We start from the raw sequence: 23,450 nt of genomic DNA, 5'->3' as shown, positions 1-23,450 counted from the left end.
TCATAGTATAGAGAGGGGAGCAGCAAGAGAAAAATGGGAAACAACCAGAAAATTCCTGGGAGTAGATTTTTACCTGAATTTATACTTTGTTTCCTTGAAGGTTTATCACTCTGCCATTGTAAAAGTATGTATATGTACAGTGGTATTTTATTGTTTGAAATAGATCTCTTAAGAATGAAAATAAATGCTGATCAACCATGGTACTGAAAGTGATTCCGGGATTATTAACCAATACTGGGGAAACGGACTTTGGCCCAGTGGTTAGGGCGTCCGTCTACCACAGGGGAGGCCCGCGTGGAGCTGGCCCATGCGCAGTGCTGATTCGCGCAAGGAGTGCCGTGCCACACAGGGGTGTCCCCCGCGTAGGGGAGCCCCACGCGCAAGGAGTGCACCCATAAGGAGAGCCGCCCAGAGCAGCCTGCCGAGGAATGGCGCCGCCCACACTTCCCTGGCGCCACACTTCCCGTGCTGCTGACGACAACAGAAGCGGACAAAGAAACAAGACGCAGCAAAAAGACACAGAAAACAGACAACCCGGGGAGGGGAGGGGAATTAAATAAATAAATAAATAAATCTAAAAATAAAAAATAAAAAAATAAACCAATACTGAATCAAAAAGTTAACTTTTCTAAATATGCATAATCTAGGTAAGTAGTTTTCAAATAAATGCAAACAAGCATTACCTGGAGAATTTGTTAAATTCATATTTCTGGGGCCTCACCCCATAAGCATTTTGATCCAGTAATTCTGAAACTAGGATCTAGAATTTGCATTTTAACATGTGTCTCAGGTAAATTGGCCACCTTTTAATTTTTTATCCTGCGCGGCACCCCCCCCCCCCCACCGTGGCTTTTTGCTTGCTGTCTGTTCTCTGTGTCCATTCACTGCGCACTCTTCTGTGTTTTTGCTTGTCTCCCTTTTTTGTTGCTTCTCCTTGCTGAGTCAGCTCTCTGCGGGCTTGCGGGCTGGGTGGCTCTGCAGCATGCAGGCCAGCCTGCCTTCACAAGGAGGCCCCGGGATGTGAACCCAGGGCCTACCATATGGTAGACGGGAGCCCAACTGATTGAGCCACAGCCACTTCCTGAATTGACCACCTTTTGTCCAAACTAATCTAGGTGCAAGGGGGTTATTTGGTAATATCCGTCATATAATATTATCCTTAACATTAAAAAAGGACATGAAAACTGTGGAGAGGTATGGGACACAGGGAAGTATTAGTGGATGCTAAGGACTTGTTTTGTACTCCAAAAATTATTGTGGGCCCCAAAGTGTTTTGTATATGTGGGTCATACCTATTGATATTTACCATATTAAACATTAAAATTTGAGATATTTAAAATGCTAGTTTATCTGAAATAATAAACTCATTCATGTTAACATAAAATAGTTATTAAAAAATAACTTACAGGGAAACGGACTTTTGCCCAGTGGTTAGGGCGTCCGTCTACCACATGGGAGGTCCGCGGTTCAAACCCCAGACCTCCTTGAGCGGTGTGGAGCTGGCCATGCGCAGTGCTGATGCGCGCAAGGAGTGCCGTCCCACGCAAGGAGTGCGCCCATGAGGAAAGCCGCCCAGCGTGAGAGAAAGAGCAGCCTGCCCAGGAATGGCGCCGCCCACACTTCCCGTGCTGCTGACGACAACAGAAGCGGACAAAGAAGACAAAGAAACAAGACGCAGCAAATAGACACCAAGAACAGACAAGGGGGGGAGGGGGAAGGGGAATTAAATAAATAAATAAATCTTAAAAAAAAATACGGCTTTACAAGAAAAAATATAGTAAAAAATACATTGTCCAACCACAAATTAAAAAAAAAAAACTTACAAAGTAATAAAATTAGTGAGAAGAATGGTATTATATATTTTGAAAATCTCTGCTGTCTAGCTTAATAGAAGACAACTAGATTCCCATTTTTCCTTCTGCATTCAATTGTTGCAATCTGTTGTTTTGGATGAAGTCTAGAAGAAAAATCCAGCCTCACACAGAAAGGGAGGAATATTTTAATAGTTTTTTGATATTATACTAACACTCCACAAGTCATAGTTTCTTAAAGGTTATTTACAATGTGGACTCTGAACTATCATTTGGGTCTGTCTTGCACTTTGAATGGGTCTTTTACCCATGCATGATTTTGTACCATTATCCATTGGTCATTTGGAAAATATTGGTCATTAAGTTATGCAGATGTTATAAAATCACATTTGTTACTATTATCTTTATTTCATCAGTCTGAAATACTATCATTCCAGTCTCATCAGAAAAGTCTTTTGTTGTTGTTGTTTTTTTAAAGATTTATTTTTATTTATTTCTCTCCCCTTCCCCCTGCCCCGTTGTCTGCTAGGTGTCCATTTGCTGTGTGTTCTTCTTTGTCCACAGGCATTCTCGGCGGCGGGAATCCATGTCTCTTTTTGTTCTGTCATCTTGCTGCATTACTTCTCTGTGTGTGCGGCACCACTCCTGGGCGGGCTCCACTTTTCTTTTCCGTGTGCGGCTGCTTTCCTTGTGGGGTGCACTCCTTGCGTGTGGGGATCCCCTCCTCGGGACACCCCTGTGTGGCATGGCACTCCTTGTGCGTGGCAGCACTGCTTGTGGGCCAGCTCACCACATGGGCCAGGAGGCCCTGGGTTTGAACCCTGGACCTCATATATGGTAGGTGGACACTCTTATCAGTTGAGCCACATCTGCTTCCCATCAAAAAAAGTGTTTAAACTGTTAAACTCATGGTGGCAGATGTAAACATTTTCAAAAATGCCTGAAAGCTCAAATTTAGCATTGGCAACAAATACTGTCAGTTGTTGTCCTTGAAGAAACAGGTTCACTTTGTTCATTTTTGAGAAAAGTCTGTGAAATATCCAAGTCAGAATAACCACAGTTTATCAGTTGTTCTTTGGAGTGAAAATTGTGTAGTCCATGAAAAAAGCAGCTAGTTCAGCTTGCAACTTAGTTACATAAAAGCTTTTCTTTTGGACAACCATTTTACTTCAGTATGCAGAAGTGCTCCATGTATACTTCCTGTTCTGTCTCACACACATGAACATTAAAAAGACCTGTATTAAAGGGTCAAGATTTAATAAGCAGTAATTTTGACTACTTCATTAAGGACAATTGAAGGAAATTGGCCTTTCTTTTTAACTGCTAATGTGTGGTGGTGAAAAACATTGTGACTGTTAGTTTACTGCCACTGCCTTGCTTAGTGCTAAAAAGCCAGCAGTTTCCCCCACTATTGCTTTTGGACTGTCAGTGCAAGTATCAGCAAAGTGAACAAGACAAATGATGGTTTTATGTAATTCTAAAAATAGTTTCAACCTCCCGAGAAGGTCCCAGGAGTCCAGCAACCATACTTTGAGGATCCCTGGTACATAGGTTAATTAGCATTGCCACTCCCATCCCCCAAACCCCTAGCATCGTAATTTTAGTGCCAGATTTTAACATGTTTTATATTCCATAGCTTCTGAATAATACAGTTTGAAGTATCTCTTTGTGAGGTGGGGAACATTGTTATGATTCTAGATAGAATGGGGAGTTCACAAGGCTGGCATTCATTCAGCGTTCCTGTAAGAGTTTATAGCACCTCTGGTGCTGGTCTCTAGGAGATGCTGAAGCACGGCCACCTCCCATCTCTGCCCGTTGGCATTCTTTCCTGCTTATCATTAGGAACAGTTTAAATGCCTTCCCTGTAGTAGGAAGCTACTTCATTTGCACTATAATCCTATACTATATTGTTGGTTTCCATCTTCAGTTTTTTTTCTCTTTTTCTTTTCCCCAATTTGTGAATCCCTTAATAACTTGCTTTAGGACCAAAATGAAAGTTTCCTTTGTAATCTGCATGTTGTCCAAAAAAGGGACAGCGTTTTGTGTTTGTCAGAATTTAATGAAATCAAAACTGAAATCAAACAAAGTAAAATAAGTATACCGTTAGTTGCCCATTTCCTCATCGCAAGCGTTGGCATGATCAAAAGTAGCGAACGTGTTTTACTGCTGTGGTTTTGTTCTCTGCTCACTGCAGCCTTTTGGGCCCCAGTATTCGACAGATATTCAAATTGGAGCTGGAGTTCTGAGCGGCCGGGTACTGGGTGTTCCGGCGGTGTGTGTTTGTACATTGTTAAAACCTGGCAGGAGTGCACTAGCTAGCAACCTGCAGGCGGGGCCCAGCGGCGAACCAGCTGCGCCGCACCCTCGCCGGAGCTCCGCGTCCCCGCCCGGCCCAGCCTCCGGCTCCAGCCGGCCGAGCGCCCTGCCCTTTTAAGGAGGCGGGCCGTACCACCACAACTTTCTTGACAGGGGGTATGCAGGCGAACTCCGTACTACTTTAAGTGAGCCAAAGCAGATTTCCTTAACCGCCCAGCGCTGACGCGTTTTCTAGCGTAGGTTGGTGGGCGTTGTGCACTGGCGAGCTTTGAGTGTGAGGCCCTTGGGTGACCTTCTTAGAATTAGCCCTGACGGATCTTACTAGCTCCGAATTCAGACGCGACGTTCCCCGGGCTGGTGGAAAGTGTCTTTCGCCTGCAGAGGTCCGGGTGCCCGGATGTCCATCAGGATTAGTGTAAACCAATACGGTCGGAGCCCGGCGCGGCGCCGAGGACGCCGAGGGCTGGCGAGCAGGTAGCCCCGTCACCTTCGGGGAGTCGCGCTGGGGGCCGGTCCCGCCTGGCTCCGGCAGATGGTGACCGAGGCGCTGGCAGAAGGGCCCGCGGGTTGAAAGCGCGAATGGGCAGAAGACGTTTGGCTCTGTAAGCTGAATTATGGCAGCCCAGTCAAGGTAAGCCGGCGCGAGCGAAACTTTCGCGAAGGCTGGGGGTCGGTGCCGGCGGCTGTGGGGGCAGGGTCGGGGCGGCGGGGGCGCCGGCAGGAAGCGGCTTTGTCGCTGCTTTCGCATCACTCCTGAGGCTGCGGCTCACCGGTTAATGTCCGATGAAAAGCAGTTTGGCGAGCCTGCTAGGCAGCTGCTGCAGAGCGGAGAGAGGAATCGAGTTAAAGTTGGAAGTAAAGTTCAGATTCCCTCTCCTTCCAAAGAAGAACTTATTTTGAGGGAAATTGAGTTGGTTTAACTCGTCTGCCTTTAACCAGATGTTTTCATTGGCTTTCTTTGTGCGTCTTTCCTTTGGTTCCTTTAATTTCTCACAGAGGTCTGGAGCGGAAATTTAGAAATACAGTTAATGTAAAAAAAAAAAAAAAAGTTCGTCTTGGAGATGGTAGATGAGAATTTGCCTGGTGAGGGACTGAAACAGTTTACTGCTGAAACGTAGTGTTTCACGCAGAACGGCGCCGCTCGCGTGAATCTGCTGAGTCGGCGGCACGGGCTGGTGCAGGGACGGAGGAGCCGGGGCGGGCGCGGGGGCCGAGGGGCCGGGGAGCCGGGGCGGGCGCGGGGGCCGGAGGAGCCGGGGCGGGCGCGGGGCCGGAGGAGCCGGGGCGGGCGCGGGGCCGGAGGAGCCGGGGCGGGCGCGGGGGCCGGAGGAGCCGGGGCGGGCGCGGGGGCCGGAGGAGCCGGGGCGGGCGCGGGGGCCGGGGAGCCGGGGCGGGGGCCGGAGGAGCCGGGGCGGGCGCGGGGACGGAGGAGCCGGGGCGGGCGCGGGGGCCGGAGGAGCCGGGGCGGGGGCCGGGGAGCCGGGGAGCCGGGGCGGGCGCGGGGACGGAGGAGCCGGGGCGGGCGCGGGGACGGAGGAGCCGGGGCGGGCGCGGGGGCCGGGGAGCCGGGGCGGGCGCGGGGGACGGAGGAGCCGGGGCGGGCGCGGGGACGGAGGAGCCGGGGCGGGCGCGGGGGCCGGAGGAGCCGGGGCGGGCGCGGGGACGGAGGAGCCGGGGCGGGGGCCGGGGAGCCGGGGCGGGTGCGGGGGCCGGGGAGCCGGGGCGGGTGCGGGGGACGGAGGAGCCGGGGCGGGCGCGGGGACGGAGGAGCCGGGGCGGGCGCGGGGACGAAGGAGCCGGGGCGGGCGCGGGGGCCGGAGGAGCCGGGGCGGGCGCGGGGGCCGGGGGGCCCGAATGCGGGTGCTGTCAGCCCCGGCGGGAGCGGTCGGGCCCCGTCTTCCCGGCGGGGGTTACTTGCTTTGGAAGGAGTTTTAAAAAAAAAAAAACAGCGACGGCAAGGCTGTGGTAATTGTTATAAGATTAAAACGGTTCTGTGGTGCGATTTCATTTTAGTTATGACAGCGGTTCATGCTAAGGGAAACTTAGGAGTTATATAGTTTTTTTTTTTTTTTTTTACTTTAACTAGAAAGCGCTGGGGTCTCACATCTCTGCCCTTCATTTAAAATAAAAAAAGCACTCTTATAAAGTACTATACTGATTTTGGGGCTAAATTAAGGTCTGAAGACCTAAATGGAACACTTACAGAAATAGAGGCTTTAATGTTGAAGTGTGGGCTGGATGAGATTTTGAAAAAATTTCCTGAGAGAGAGAACTTTCTAGGAAGGAAGGAACTACCCTTTCTGTATAAAGTACTTCCTAAGTGCTTTTTATGTTTAATTCCCTCAACTCTCAGTCGTTTTTTTCCCCTGCCCCCAATTTGTTTTAAGAAAGGGGTTCCTCAAACTGGGACCAAGTAATGGAAGAACTTGGATGAGAAACAAAAGTTGCATAATTTTTATTAATCTCTGAAACTTAGTATTACTTTCTAGTAGCAATATAGACAGAGAAGCTATAGTAACTTTATTACGTGTACCTGTGAAGTTATCACAAACACAAATCACTATTTTCATATATCATTATAATTGTTGCAGATACCTTAATATTTTTACACTTTCCGTTGCTGTGAAATCAAGAAGCTGCTTTATCTTGTTTAATTCAATAATAAAAACATATCACTAATTAGTCTTTTAAATATTAAGTATATTTCTATATATATTTTTCTCCTTTGCCATCTTATGTATTTTATTTAATGCATTTAAAAAAATTATTCTGAAGGGATCCATAGTCTTCACCAGACTGCCAGAGATCGATGGCACAAGAACTCTGATTAAGATACCTTGATTTAAGAAAAATAAATGCCATCTAACAGAGCTCAGTAATATGGTTCTGAAATTTGAACCCAGATCTAAGTGATTCTAATCCCTGAGCCATTAATTAAACTGGTAAAAATAAAATAACCGGGCCAAGCGGCTTTAATCCAGTTTCCTCATTGACTCTTCTCAGTCACTTAAGTACTTTTATTGTCCCATTTTGGCCAGTTAAGGAAACTGAGAGCCAGGCTGTTTCTTGTTGAGGTCACACAAGAGGAGCTAGGACTTAAGAGTTGCTTTGCAGCACTTCCTCACTTAACATGCTGCGCTTTAATGCTGAGGTGAGGTTTTACAAGGGAGCAGTAGAGGCTCAGTATCAGCATACAAAAGGCAATTTCTGCTAAAATCGCTTTGCTACAAGATGTGATAATCTGAATTAGTAGTTGAACTTGCCAGGATTTGAAATAGGAGGCCTGCGTACATTTCTGCTCCTCCGGTCCTCTACCTGGCCTTCAGACATGCCCTTGAACCAAGAACAAAGATGCAAGGCCATTATGTCTTTTGTTTTCTTAGCCTGCGTGTTGAGAGTAGATTTCACGTTAACAAATGTCCATTTTCTTCAAGTTACACTTGAAATGGTAGTTCAAGCTTATTCAAACAACATTCTTAATGGGGGAGTAGGTAATCTTTGGGCTCCAAGGAGAGACTATATGAAGAGATGAGTCCAGATACTTCGGATTTCAGAGAAAACCCAAACTAGGCCAACGTTCCCTGAGTAGTGTGAAGGGAAACTGAAGCATCACCTGTGATGTATAATCTAGGGTAGTAAAATTTTGCCCATGTGCCACAGAATACTTGTTTACTCTTGAAACAATTAATTTAGATGTTGGACTCATTGGATGCAAAGACCCACAGCTGTTTGTTCAAACCATAGTGGTTTCACTGCATGGTTTAAATAATTTGGTGTTTAATAGCAGAAGTAGTTAGGAACTTAGGTGAAACTGGATTTTGTAGCACTGATAGTTGATACAGGAGCTGATTGTGGCACTTTTCCCTCATTATTTGGCTTTGCTTTCAGGTAATGTCATTCTTGATTTGATATGGGTGGTGGTTGACTAGGAGTAGGTGTGTATTCCCTTCTCTGTAATCAGCTCCTCAAAGTAAGATTTGATCTTACACCTTTTAGTTTCCTGTGTATAGACTAGAAGTATTTTGAAAGAGGGATTAAGTAAATATTTCTTGGTCTTTGACGTTTTAAAAGTTGTGGTTATGTATTCCTCTATCTCATTCTAAAGCCTGAAAGTAGGAAATTGATTTTGTTTTGCTTTTCTGGTTAGTTTTGTTTCTTAGAAGTAGAACACATTTATTGAGTAAAGTGTGAATTGCCTCGGTTTTATAAATTAAAGAGTTTTTGCACACTATTTTGAAAACAGTGCCTATTTGGTTTATTGAGTTTTCAGAGTTGTGGAGGGAGGTCATTTAGAAATGTAACTTCAGTTAAAGGAGGACATATGCTATGCCTCAGTTCCCACGTTAGTGTGTCTTTCTTTGGAACCTATAAACATCACAGACACACAGACTATACTTCCTTATGAGAATTGTAAAAAAAACACTTGGCTTTCTTTAATGTGATATAGTTACACATCATGGCTTTAATTTCCAAGTTCTGCTCTTAAGCACATGGAGACTGTGCATTTACGTAAGTTTTGTAACCGGCCTGCCCTTTTTGGGAACTAGTAAGCCCGTGGTGGGTAGGGTATGGGCATGAAAACCTAACAGTTTACCTTCTTTTTCCTATGTGGATTAGTTTGCTTTATATTGAAGAGTGGTTGTTGATGGATAGAACAGAAAGAGAGCTTTGTCAGATTTCCAATTCCAATAGCTCCCTCATTGAGGCAATTCCTGAATTCTAGATGGGAATATATACTATCAGGGATTAACCAGTTATAAAAGCCCCTTGAGCTGCCTGAGAAGACCCTACCCCCCAGCCCCACCTCTGGCCCATGGTATAGGGAAAGCATTGCTGGGGATGGGAAAGTTGAATTTACTTCTTTAGAAAACTTGTGGGAGAAAGCACTTTCAGACAGACTGCAAAAGGTAGTTACTTTTAGTTAACTGTCCCACAGTTTTTTTTTTTTTTCCCTTTTGAATTTGACTGAAGTTAATGTTAATGAAGCTTAAAAAAAATGTACTAAGAGGCAAAGTTAGATTGTTCCCAAGATTATTATAAAGCCAGTTTCTGGTGGGTGTCTTTGACTCTGGTGAGGGAGACTTTTCTAGTGCAAAAACATTGCTCTGAAACTGGTATAGAACCAGTGGTGCACCTGTCCTCAGCTCCCATCCCTTAGAGCTACTGAGTACCTTGGCAGAAAATTCATGAAGCAAGCTCTGATTAAATATGAGCAAATACCAAAGAAAAATGCTATGGTATTTTGGAAAGTGCAGTTCAAAGGGAATAATTTATGCAGCATTTCAACCCAGCGAATGTCCTCATTTTTTCCCTTTACAACACCATTGTAAACTGTGTCCTTGACAGAAGAGAAAATACAGGTCTCCTAAGTGATTTCCTTCTATTTCATCCTGAGAGCCCAGCTGAGCTTCCTGACTCACAGTGTAGCGCTTCCTCCATGATAAAGACTGAAGGAGGAATGAGTCATTTTTTTTTTCAGTCAGCTGGTTTGTAGAGATGTGCCTTTTCAAATTAGTTAAGTGAGCTCATGAGAGATTTAGGGCAATCTGTACCACACCAGGAAAAATTATTCAATAGCTGGTGCTGTACTCCTTTGAAAATGGAATGAATGCTGCATTGAAAAAATTTAAATTTCAAAGTTAGTACTGAAAAGATAGTGTCTTGATCATTAATGAGAGAAATCTGTCATCCTGGTCCTATAATTTGTTTGTTTTGAGCATCTTAATCTATGCAGGATTATAAAGCTAATTTGTTTCATTACTGCTTTGAGGTGTAATATATGTCATTACTTCTAAATATAAGAACTTTGTTTTCTATTAGCAAACTCTATCCCCTTTCCAAGATTGGCAAGTAAGCATATTCTCATAATGCCAACATGTTCTTTATGAGTTATGGTAAGGGACTGCAGTTAACATTGCATTCTGATTACTACTTGGAAATTCAGTTTGCATCTTTAGGACAAAGTTTCTTAAACATGTTTCTTGGCTTAGAAATACAAACATAGTGAGCTTGAGTGTCATGATTTCTTTGTTGTGGTTCAGTTGCATTTTATTGGTATAGGATGGGTGCATAACTTCTTTTACAGCCGAAATGATTACTTTTTTATTTAATTGAAGAAAAGTTTTGGGAAAAGCTAAAGTGGTAATATTTTAGCTCTTCTTCAGAGTCTTGTTCTTAATTCATTTTAGTATGACTATAACATTTATATTCAATTGCTCAGGGTAATACACGGCAGGTAGAAGGTCCACTAAGGTTTTCCTCAATTATAAATGTATCAGATTAAGTTTCGATTTAGAACCCCAGTGGAAAAAAATGGAAGATTTCTAAGTGTTGGTGTTAATACCTTGGACACCCAAAAGTAAAGATTAACTTTAAAACCATCCAGGTTGGGGGGTGGGGGAGTATATGGGGACCTCATTAAAAAAAAAAAAGATTTATTTATATATTTATTTCTCTCCCCTTCCTCCCCACACCCCACCCCCATTGTCTGTTCTCTGTGTCTATTTGCTGCATCTTCTTTGTCCGCTTCTGTTGTTGTCAGCGGCACGGGAATCTCTGCTTCTTTCTGTTGCATCATCTTGTTGTGTCAGCTCTCCATATGTGTGGCACCATTCCTGGGCAGGCTGCACTTTTTTCACACTGGGCGGCTCTCCTTCTGGGGCGTACTCTTTGTGTGTGGGGCTCCCCTACGCAGGGGACACCCCTGCATGGCATGGCACTCCTTGTGCTCATCAGAACTGCGCATGGGCCAGCTGCACACGGGTCAAGGAGGCCCGGGGTTTGAACTGTGGACCTCTCATGTGGTAGACGGACACCCTAACCATTGGGCCAAGTCTGCTGCCATCATATTTTTTTAATGTAACATTAAAAATAAATAAAGACAAAGAATTTTTTTAAAAAAATCACCCAGGTGCTGACTTTTTGTGTCTTGGCAGTGATCAGTGTTGGGAATCCTCCCCTTAAGCAAACGTTTCCCTTTTCTTGTCTATCCTTGGTGAGTTAAAGCTTAACCTGATGGCTTGAAAGTCTTGTTCTGTGATGCAGTTCTGTTGTTTTCTTCTGTTGTTCTGTTGACTTTGTTTTTAAGTTAACTAGAAATGAATTGTCAGATTCTTAAAGCTCTTACTCAAAGGAGTCATTTGGTGTCAAATTTAATACATTAAGAGGGAATCCCAGTGGCAACATTGTCTTGTCTAAAGAAACTGAAGCAGACAGAGGGGGAAAATATATTTTATATGTATGGACAGCTAAATTGTCTTTATTTTGGTATTAGGTATTATATTTCCAAAGTGCACCCACAGTTAGACCACAGTATAAAAAGTTTCAAGAATTGCTTTCTTCCTTAATGGCTCATATGATGAATGCTTGGAAACTTGTAAGCCACATGATCCTTTGTTTGAGTAGGCTGGGAATAGTTAAGGTTGTGACTCTTGAGTCACTTGCTTGCCTTCATTTTACCCAAAAGGATATTGCCTTTCTTTTCAGAATTGCCTACTGCTAGATTGGCAAGAAAACAAATGAAAGTAAAAGAATATCTTAAGGGTAATGTCATTTTAGGTTCAGGGTTCTTAAACTTAATTAGACACAATTACCCTGACTGCTTGTTAACATGCAAATTCTGGCTTTCTCCTCCCAAGAGATTCTGATTGGGCAGGTCCAGGGTGGAGCCTGCGTTCTCTGAGGTGAGAGGCCCAGGGCTACATTTGGTGGAAGTGGGGTGTGTGTGTATGTGTGTATACGAATATCATATAAACTATGTCATGCACTGCTATTACATTTTGATATGATATATGCTCTTACATACATATGTTGTTTTCCCTCCTATTGGATCAGCTGGAAGGTTGGTAGAGAAGACAGATATTTTACCTTCATAAATTTTTCTACATACTTTTAGTTGAAATGCCCAGATGTACCTATGTTCACAAAATAAAAATAAAAGGTTGCATATATGGTAAGTCGATTGCCTGGAAAGAAAAGTTAACTTTTATTTCTAAAAGGTATCAAGAAGTAATGCCCAATGTTTGATCATGCGGCACTTTCCCAAGGTTTGTTTCTTCTCAAGGACCTGGATATTTAATTTACCCCTTCCTACTCCCTGTGGGCTCCCTCCCCAAACTCATGACATTCTAGCTGTTACTAGACACACCCCAGTTTATCAGGTGGCAGTTGTTTTCCTTCCCAGGGAAAGGTTAACAACTGTGAATTGGTCAATTATGGTCAAGCCTTATGACCCCGAAATGAAAGTGTTTTTTTTGGTGGTGGTGGTTTTTAACAAAAGCATTGCCTGGGTGTACTATTGTTGAACAAATAATGTTCAACAAGAAATTTTAAATGGGACTTCTGCTAAGTAAATGTTAAAATTTTGATAGATGTCATTTCCTATAACAAAATCAGGAAACATTTTCTGGTATGCCGGTGTTGTAACTTTTCAATTCTCGCAACTTTCCTTCAGGAAACTGTCCTGCCAAAAGGAAAGCAGTCCATAAAATATGAAGCACAACTCCCAAACTGTGCAGTGTAATTAAATTTTGATTTGGTGCATATGTTTCGGTGGTCATGACAGACTTGAAATTATCACAGGACTTTTATCCTGGATAATGTGCATCTGGATAACTTGTTAAATTGCTTTTCCCTCCTTTCCCTCATTCTCTTTGCTTTAAAAATACAGGTGTATCTCATTTACACTGTAGGTGAATTTATGGAAAGTGGTATAAACTTAACCAGTCCCCATTGTCTTGTACAAACATGTGGGAACTCTTCCTTACCCAGCTTTGCAGAAATTACCTATTTCTTCCTCTCAGTTGACAAATGAACATTTTATTGTGGATGCTTAAGTGAGATAGCCCATCTACTAAGTTGGTAGCTTTGAACTAACAAAACACTGATAATTTGAATGCATGATGGTATGTGGTTTTTATTTTTAAGGAAAACAGCATCTCACTGATTTTATATGCTGGGTTTTAAATATTTTTTAATTGGTTAAAAAAAGCATGCCTATTGATACACAGTTCTGGATGGTAACACACAGCTAATGCCCTGTCAGTTTATTGTGTTCAAGTAACTTTGACATAGCAATTACACTTTAGGGATTATGTTTTCCTATTCATTTGTAGTCCTCATCTCTTCCTCCACCCTCTCACTCTCTTTTAGACTGACCACACTTATGACTCTCCTTTAAAAAAAAAAAAAAGCTGTGTAAATATAAACTTTGTACCACAGGGAAAAAATAGGAACACTTACTAACATAAACACAGTGAAAGGGAAGAATAAAATAAAATATGTTACATTTGTTTTAAGTTTCTGCTACCTGAAAATGGTGGAAAGAATAAACAGATTAGTGTCCTGTACATGTCATGTCACTCGGTTTTTTGTAAAATTCAAAGTATACTAATTAAACTTAGTTTTTGTTTTAAAATGGGAACTGAGCCCAGAATATGAAAATCCTAGGTTGACTGTTGTTAGACAGAATTTGATATTTCCTAATCATTGCTCATAGTGTAGAGTTTGTTTTTATCTTTATGACAGGGTCTTATTCTTACCAAAACAAACAACAAGAAAAATATCTTTATATTTTTATTTTAAAAGTCATGTTTCTCTAAGAACAAAGTTATCATTAGGTTTATGTTATGCTGAGTTTAATTTGTAGGCTTTCAGAAAATCATGACATTTTTATAAGTATAGAATAAAACTTTTATTCTAAGGCCACCCATATTCTGTGGTGATACTCATAAGGTATTGGTATTATCCATTATTTTAAAGTTAATGGATTAGAAGCTACTCTCCTCCTTGGTCTTTCCGAAGTTTTGTAAATGATCCTTTTCTGGGGAAGGTGATGGTGGTTGGGAGAGTCCTTATCTTTAATTAAGGTTCTTTCATTATCGCTCAGATCTTCTGTCTTCTGTCACAAATACATCTCATTTGTGAACATTTCTTCCCAGCCCAAGTTTTTTCTTTTTAAACAACTTTACTAGGGTATATTTTACATACCATAAAATTTACCCATTTCAAGTATACAGTATACTGATATTTATTTACTGAATGGTGCAACTATCACTGGTATTCGGTTTCAAAACATTTTCACATGCTCAGTAAGATCCCTCATGCCGGTTTACAGTTAATCCTTGTTCTGAGCCCCAGATAACCATTAATCTATTTTCTGTCTCTACAAATTCGCCTGTTCTGGACTTTTCACATAAACAGAATCATAAATAGAATCACGAGGTTTCTTGTATCTGCATAATGTTTTGGAGGTTCATCCATGATGTAGCATGTATCAGTACCTCTATCTTTTTAGTTGCTGAATAGTATTCCATTATATGGATGTAATGAGTAGGTTGGTTTGGCAATAATGAATAATGCTGCTATGAATATTTACATGCAAGTCTTTGTGTAGATTTGTGTTTGAACTTTTGAAAAAGTGCCAAATTGGTTTCCAAACTATATGCCCACCCTAATGCAAATTTAAATGAACTAATTCAGTTAATTTCTTAAGCAGTGTATTTACTATCTTCAGTGTTAATTGGACTGTGAAAGTTATGGTTCTGAGAACTGATATAGCTTGCATTTGCTTATTAAAAATCAATGTGTTTTAAATTTGTATTAAAAAACCCAGTTCATTTTTCTCTTGGAAAATCCTTTATAGTATTTCTTAATTCTGGGCCTTTTGATACAGAGACTCATATCAAGGAAATAAGAAAAATTAAGTTTAAGTTTAAAGTACTAAGGTGGGAAATAGATGTAGCTCAAGCAGCTGGATACCTGCCTACCATATGGGAGCACCCAGGTTCAGTTCCCAGCGCTTCCTAAGGAAGATGAGCAAGACAGCGAGCTGACAGGACAGGCTGGCGCAGTGACACAGGCAACGAAGTGACACAGCAAGGAAACACAAGGAGAGACACAAAAAGCAGGGAGTGGGGTGGCTCAAGCAATTGATGCCTCTCTCCCACATGGGAGGTCCCAGGTTTGGTTCTCAGTGCCTCCTAACAAAAAACTCTAAAAACAGAGAGCAGACAGGGAGGTGGAAAACAGGGGAGGGGAGAAATAAAATAAATCTTTAAAAACAAAAAAATACCAAGGCATACTAATTCTTGTCAAAACTTACAGCCCACGATTTATAAATCCCTCAAATAGCAGAAATAAACATTATTAAATACAAATCCTTTATTTTATTTCATCACTGTAAAATAGTCCTAGAAATTACTCTTGTCAGTGTGCTTTTTAATAAAAACATTCAGGCAAACTTAGCTTTTCTCATTCACTAGAGCCTTACAAGCAAAGGTTATCTAAGTGAAGCTTCTGGAAATTATCATTAAAACTTGGGCCCTGCCACAGAAAGGTGGGGACCACATGCCCTTGACTGGGTGTTGTGTGCCAAACTTCAGCAAAAGATAGGTCTATTTTACAAACAAAAATATTGCATGAAATACTCTGAAAGTATCTTTAGGTATGTATGTGATGATAGTGAATGCTAATCATCTTTTCAACATTCCTTTGCTGTTCTTGTAAAAAAACAACTGTGGGGGCACTGGTTAGAAGATGTCTCCTTCATCTCTGCCTGATATGAGTCTGTGCAATGTGCTTTCAATTTTGAGGCTTTCAGTGCATTATGGCATGTTATTGGAATTCACTGCTTTGGATATTAAAGTGATTTTACTATTTAAGGATTATATCAGTATTAACAGCTTTATGGCTGTGCCTAATTTATAGTTGTTAACAGTGGCCTTCATTTTAATTGTCTATAGTTTATTGATGAATGATTGAATGCTGACTTAGAGCCAGTCACTCTGCAAGGCTTAAGTCAGGCATGTTCTCTCCCTCCCCACTGGAAGATCACAGTTAGTTTGGCGAGACAGACAGAAAATAGTGAATAAACTGGAAAATAAAACAATTGCAAACTGTGGTAAGTACTATGATGGGAAAAAATCAAAACAACAAAAAAGTTCAAACTGGTTGCCAAGACAAAAAACTGAGAACAAGTATGGGGAATTTATTCTCAGGTGGGCCATGAAGACCTCTGAGGAAGGTGACCTGAGGTGGAGAAAAAGATTTAATTGTCTCTTCAGAATGAATGTGAAAAATGACAACTGATGATGGTAGGAAGGATGGCATTTTAAAACAAGGCAAATACTGTTTTAGGAAATAACCATCATTTGGCAGTTTCTCAAAGTAAAAATTTGATTGTTTTTGTGGATTATAATTCTACAGAAACACAGTCCTGTGTTTTTGACATTTTGATTTTAATGAAGGCAAAATGAGTGCCATAAAAACATAGCTTGAACTTTAAAATGAAGACTATAGTTTCTAAAAGTTAGCTTTAGCTGGTGCACAAATATAAGCATTTTAAACAAGTGATGAAAAGAATTTTGAGAAAATATTTTCCTTTGTTGGAAGCCCTCAAATAGGAGATGTGGTATAATTAGAGAAGTCCCAGCTTAGTGAGTACAGTCATAAGGATGTGAAGACAGTAAGGGGGGAGGGGTATTTAGCCTGTTTATTAAGTTTTAAGATTAATTTACAAAATCTTTAATAAGAACTATTATAGGGGGTGGGGTGAAAGTCTCTCCATTTTTGCCAAGAACAGATCTTGCAGAAATTATGTGTGTTAAGAGATTTAAGCTAAACCTAGGAGTGAACTTCACTTTGGGGATGATTAAATATGAAAACATAGAAGATGATATTCTTTTAGTATATTTAGAAGTGGATAAATTAACTAGATAATCTTTTGGATATTTTAGGAAATGACATTTTTCTCAAGGGGTTCTATGGCTCCTTAAAAAGTGTGATCACAACAAACTACTGTAGGACTGAGTTATTGCTAGACTCTATGTATCACGCCTGTGCTTGATGAAATGAAGTTACTTCAATGATCCCGCATTCATTGTCATCTTATCTCTTTTGTACCTATGTTTTACAGTTATTTAAATGTATTTAGTTGTTATGAATGCTTTATGAACTCATAATAAGATTTATTTTCAGGGTCCAGATTTAAATGTGGGTTTAAAAATTAGACCAACCTTACATTATTTCTGTATTCTTATTTTTTGTCCATTTTATCTGTCATGGCTTGAGAGCTGAATAACATATACAATTAATGGGTTTCTGTTTCTCCTAGTGTCTTAAGTTTTGCTTTATGGAGGTTGATGTAATGCACTTTGATGCATAGGTATTTCATGATTGTTGTCTTCATTTTAAACTGCCCCTTTGGAATTATTAGTTTCTAATGTATTCTTCCAGAAGATACCTTTGAGTATAGGCAATACATATATATATATTTTTAAAGATGTTTATCTTTAAGTCTTTTATCCATATGAATTTTGTTTTGGATGAAGGAGTGACAGTAGGAATCCAGAAGGCTTCCCCTTCCCACAAAACTTAGTTGTGTGTTCTAGATCTCTATTTAAGACCATCATCAAAGTCAAAGTCAATTACTGTACCTTTGGAATACATTTTAATATGTGCTACAGCTAATCTCTTTCCTTTTTTACTTTTCTGTTTGTGCTTTCAGACTTTTCGTGGATATTTTCTCATGTATATTTTTTCGGATGAACTTGAGTATTTTGTCAAATAATTAGTGGCTCTTTAATAGGAACATTTCCTAACAAATTTTTAAAACCTCATCCTGTTTTTCAGACTTAAAAGTTTTCAACAGAATAACTATGTTCGTTGTAGTTTTTCATGGAATGGAAAGAGCAAGAGTGCCAGGGACTCCTGAATCACTAGTTAGACACCACTCATTTATCTTAGAGATCTTAGAAATTCTGTTTGCCTCAGTTTCTTCACTAAGAAGTGAAAATGCACATTTTTTTCTTGTCATAAATGAATATTATTTATGATATTAAATAATCGTAACTCTCCAAGAGTGTAGTCATTTCTGTGGGTGATTTACATCCAGATTTAGGCAGAAAGTATTTTGCAGTCTCTGCATTGCTATGGATAAAACCTCACATTTTTCTTTTTCTTTTTTTCCCTTTCTCTCTCTGTTTTTTCATGTATACCTCACTTTCTAGCAGACTTTTTATTCATCCCTTCTGGCTTGCTGACTTGACCATAAAATATGTAAGTTGGTTGTTGTTTTTTTTTTTGTTTGTTTTGGTGGCACAGGTTCACGTTTGAACCCAGGGCCTCATATTTGGGTAGTCGGCACTCAACCACTGAGCTAAACTAGCTGCCCTGAGTTAGTTTTTTCCGTTCGTTTGTTGTTTCTCTTTTTATGAAGTACCAGGAATCAAACCTGGGACCCCATACCTGGGGTCAACCACTTAAGCTATACCCACTCCCCCTTAGGTTCTCAAAAATCTTTTTATGATTCAGTCAACCAAAAGCAATTCTATATTAGTGCTAATTATAATTTAAAATGAAGAGAAAAGTCTTTGTTGAGCTCAAGAACTTGAGCAATCAAACATTTCGTTTCGCCTTTCAACTTTTTCTTTACATATGAAATACTTGCATATGATTAGTTTTTCTTCACGTATGTTTGATAAGTGATTTAATTAACATGGGGAGAAGAAAAGATGAGGTTGGGATTACTTTGGGTTGTTGTGTTAAATTTGACAAGAACACATAAGGCTTTCAGATCTTTATGCTTAGGAATGCCTTGCTAAAAATACATTTTAAAAAGGACACTTAATATTGAATATGGAAGGTTTTATTTTATATATTATGCTGGGAGCCAAGGTGTTTACAGAGATTAACACACTGACACTCAAGTTTCATAGATGTCACAGTCTGTTCATGACCTTGGTGATGGAAAGTACACTGATCATCATATTTATGAGCTTCACTCATTTATATTTATAAGACTGTCATAGTTGAACTATTATAATCCATAAACTCCTAATAAATGAGGATCCTTTCAGGATTTTTTAGGATGTTTTCCTTTTCTGCCCATAAGTGCAGCTATGATATGCATGCTCATGTGGAACCCAGGCATTTTCTCAGTGCATGAAGACTGAAATCTTTTTTTTGAACGTTGTGCTTAAAAATATTAGTGTAAAATTAACTGGTGAAAACTTGTACCTTTGTTGTTCTTATTTAGTCTTATTTTAGAATTGACAAGGAAATGAACAGATTTGCAACAATTGTCCTTAACACTGTAAATTTTAACCTGGTTCATGCTTGTTTAAGTTACATATTGAAATTCTCTTATAGGGAATAGAACATCGAAAAACTTCTATTTTCATAGACTTCCTCTAAAATTTGTGCCCAAACTAAAGGACTAAAGAGACACTAAATTATTCTGTTTGAAGGAAGTTTTTTTGTTTTAACTCAAAAAATGTATTCGCAGTCAAGCTGATCAGAGTTGTGGTTATTTCAGTAGGTGTTGGGAATTTTAAAAGTATTAAAAATAGAATTTAGATGGTTCCCAATTTGCTGCTTTTTTTTATAAAAATGTGCCCATAGCATAGAAATTATTTTCCAGAAGATGGAGGTTACGCCTTAGACTGAACCCATAGGTTTTTCTCACAGGGCCAAATGTCAAACATTTGAAACAATAGTGGAAAACAGTGTAATTGAAACAAAGCATAAAAAACATGCATGGATAAGAAGGTTTATCCAACATTTGAGGAGGAGGTATGGAAGGGATCTTGAGATTTCATTGGAGGAGAATACAGAAAAATGGATTCTGGTCACTTTGAAGGGCAGAGGGTTTTACGTATAATTTTAATATATAATAGTATGCATTTATTTTTTTTTATTGAGCATATTTTGTTATATGCTGTGGACCCTGAGTCCTGAACTTTGCATATTTGATTCCATTTAATCAATAAGGCTGGGATTATAATCCCCATTGTACAAATGAGGAATTTGAGGTTTATGGAGATTACTTGACCTGACCAAGGCCACACAGACTTTGTTCTTTGTTCATTTATCCCCATGGTCAGTGTTCCTTGGCTTACTCATGGAACAAAGAAAGGAAGGATAGAGAAAACAGAATGTGTGTGTGTCTGTCTGTCTTTCTGTGAACTGGACTGTGACTGTGAGATAAGAAAGGTGATGAAGAGTAGGGACGTGTGGTATGGCAGTTTGAGATTATTTATGAATTCCAAAAAGAGAGATTGTTTGTAAACATACCTGGGTGTACTACCCTTTGTATTAGATTCAGCTGAGATGCCTTTGATTAAATTATGTTAGAATTAGGGCTTTGATTTGACCACATCATTAAGGCATGCAGGACTGAGTCCCTACCCCCTTGGTGGGCTATATTAAACCGACGATCAGTCAAGAACACAGAAGAAGACACATGCCAGAAAAGAGGAAGGGAGTTCCACAGACATGGAAGAAGATCCTGTGGCCCTGGGAAGAGAGATGAGCCATTTGCCTGATAGTTTACAGCTGACCTTGTGAAGCAACCAGAGCAGCTGAGTCCAGAAAGAAATGAGCCCTTCAGCCTATAATTGAGATCAGAAAGAGCTGGGACCATGGACCCTTAAGGGACATTGCCTACCATCTTTCTTCGATATGTGGCAACAGACTTTGGGTGAGGAAGTAGGAAGTACCTCTTATGGTACCTTGAGTTGAACTCTTTAGGGCCTTGTAATTGTAAGCTTTTACTGCAAATAAATACCCTTTATAAAAGCCAACAGATTTCTTTTACCTTGCTTTAGCACCCCTTTGGCTGACTAATACATGTGGTATATGTAAAGTTCATCTCAGGGTGAAGAAATATACAAAAGAACTGTGAGGTCAGTGTTCCCTAATGCCAGTCACTGGGGAGTGCCTTTCCCCACAACTTGTCTATGGATAGGGAATTTGGGGAGAAAAGATGCAACTCTTTGTACATGTGGGATATTTGTAACTCAGGGAGCTCTATAATCATGGAGAAGGGAGGGGTATGTGCTAGGACTATCTTGAGTAAAAGGTGTGCTCTGCCTCCTTCAGGATCCCACTTCCTTAAAAGAAACTGACTTCAGAATGAAACAGACATGCTTTTGCCTCTTCCTTTTTAGTATAAAATACATGTATCCTTTTACCTCTGCTATGGGCCACCACACCTAACATGCCTAACATAGATTCTTTTTTTTTTACCCCAGCTGTTCTTTATTCTGTCCATATGCTGTCACTTCTGGAGATTGTTGTTTTGTGTTGTGTTTAGAATTGGATTACCTTTCTCCTTGGAGGAGGAGATGGATGGGATGGCAGGAGCACAGAAAGAAGGGGGTGGAGGAACCAGAGCCTTTGCCACTTTGCCCAGTACTAGGACTCCAGCTGTGATTATTTGTTAGTGATAACTCCGTGATTGAACACATATGTGTCAGGCACTGGCCTATAAGTATTATGTATCCATTAGTTAACTTAATCTTACAAAAGACCGAAACCTTTGGTCCTATTATTATCACCCCCATTTTTGAGAAGAAGGAAACAAAGGCTTAGAGAGCTTGCTATTTATCCCTTTGGCCACTGTATTAGTCAGCCAAAGGGGTGCTGATGCAAAATACCAGAAATTGGTTGATTTTATTAAGGGTATTTATTTGGGGTAGGAGCTTACAGATACCAGGCCATAAAGCATAAGTTACTTCCCTCACCAAAGTCTGTTTGGAGCAACATGGCTGCCGACATCTGCGAGGGTTCAGGCTTCCTACGTTCCTGGGACTTGCTTTTCTGTGGGTTCAAGGTTCCTTTCTTCCTGGGGCTGGCTTCTCTTTCCTCTGGGAGCTTACTTATCGGGGCTCCAGCTTAAGTCTTCAGCATCAAAACTCCAACATCAGAAACCCTCAACTCTGTTCTTTGCCATGCCTTTTATCTGTTGAGTCCCCACCCACCAAGGGGTAGGGATGCCATGTCCTAATCATAACTCAATCATGCCCAGGTACAGATCAGATAACAAGCATAATCCAATATTTCTTTTTGGAATTCATCAAAAATAATAAACTGCTATAGCCATAGCCAGCAGTGACAGGATTTTGATGGTGCCCATCACAACTGTAGCTATTGGGAAGGATTTCCTATGTCCATTCTTTCCATTGTGAACTATTTTGGTGGCTGTTGTCCCAGTAGAAAAGCAACTCACTGACTCTGGGGATATTTATCATTCTCTACAGTGGTAGTTCTCAATGGGGGCGGGAGAGGATTTTATCCCCCAAGGGTTTGGCAAAGTCTGGAGACATATTTGATTGTCACAACTGGAGGGAAAGTGTGCTATCATCATCTAGTAGAGGCCAGGGATACTCCTAAACATCCTACAATGCACAGGCTGTTCCCCATCACAAAGAATTACCTGGTTTAAAATATCAGTGGTGCCATGTTTGAGAAACCCTGCTCTGTATGCCCTCCCCCCCCCCCCCCCCCCCCGTTCATGTGTGACCCTGCTCTGTCTGTCCCCCCTCGTTCATATGTATGGGAATAGTTGTGCTTCACAGCATGTCTATGCATAGTAATCAGATTCCAACCAAAAATCTGTGCTGGCTTCAGATGTTAGTTACTTGGCCTGTTTTTAAGACACAGTTATGTGCAAGACACTGTTAGGTACTATATGGGGAAGTCAACCATATAGGAAAGGGAAAAGTGGCCAGACTTCATTGCTAAATGAATGATAGGACACTCACGGACATTCAGAAGATGAAGAAACACTTCTGAGTGTGGTGGTGTGGAAAGGATTTGCTTAAGCAGAGGACATGTGGTGTGGGCAAAGTCTTGGATGGAGGCTGAATGGGATAGATGAAGCAAAAGTTGTGAATTCGGAAAGCCTAAGACCCGAGTGGGGTGAATGAAGAGCACAATATTCCCTTTAAGGCTGGAAGGGTATGGGGGCAAGGGATATACTTTTTTTTTCTTTTTAATTTTTGGTTTTTTAGAGCTGTTGTAGATTTATTTTAAAAAATCATGCAGAAAGTACAGTTTCCGTATGCCCTCCACATACACACAGTTTCCCCCTTTTTTAAAATTTCTCTCCCCTTCCCATCCCTCCCTCCCCAGTTTTCTGTTCTCTTTGTCCATTTGCTATGTGTTCTTCTGTGACTGCTTCTATCCTTGTCAGCAGCACCGGGAATCTGTGTTTCTTCTGTTGCATCATCTTGTGTCAGCTCTCCGTGTGTGCCGCGCCATTCCTGGGCAGACTGCACTTTCTTTCACGCTGGGCATCTCTCCTTATGGGGTGCACTCCTTGCGTGTGGGGCTCCCCTATGCGGGGGACACCCCTGCATGGCAGGGCACTTCCTTGTGTGCATCAGCACTGCGCATGGGCCAGCTGCACATGGGTCAAGGAGGCCCATGGTTTGAACCGTGGACCTCCCATGTGGTAGATGGATGCCTTATCCATTGGGCCAAGTCCGCTTCCCCAGTTTTCCCTTTTAACACTTTGCATTAGTGTGCTGAGAGATATTTTCA

At 41.0% G+C, this 23,450-nt stretch overlaps 1 protein-coding gene across 4 annotated transcripts in view; it reads left to right on the top strand.

The window, feature by feature from the left end:
• The window catches only part of AFF1 (ALF transcription elongation factor 1), a 216,813-nt gene that overhangs the window by 68,153 nt on the left and 125,210 nt on the right, over positions 1-23,450 (top strand). Inside the window, exon 1 of one of the 4 annotated variants that reach the window (XM_058295855.2) lies at positions 4,259-4,758. The exons of 2 other annotated variants lie outside the window; for them this stretch is intronic. In XM_058295855.2, coding sequence (XP_058151838.1) covers positions 4,742-4,758 — 17 coding nt within the window. In that variant the 5' untranslated portion in view covers positions 4,259-4,741. Of the gene's footprint in view, positions 1-4,258; positions 4,759-23,450 lie in introns of those variants that run through there. One more of the 4 variants, XM_058295859.2, reaches the window with a different exon arrangement.

The sequence above is a fragment of the Dasypus novemcinctus genome, chromosome 1, assembly GCF_030445035.2.
Source record: "Dasypus novemcinctus isolate mDasNov1 chromosome 1, mDasNov1.1.hap2, whole genome shotgun sequence".
Taxonomy (NCBI): domain Eukaryota; kingdom Metazoa; phylum Chordata; class Mammalia; order Cingulata; family Dasypodidae; genus Dasypus; species Dasypus novemcinctus.
The sequence above is the reverse complement of the archived record's forward strand: the minus strand, read 5'-3'. Positions and strand labels throughout refer to the sequence as shown.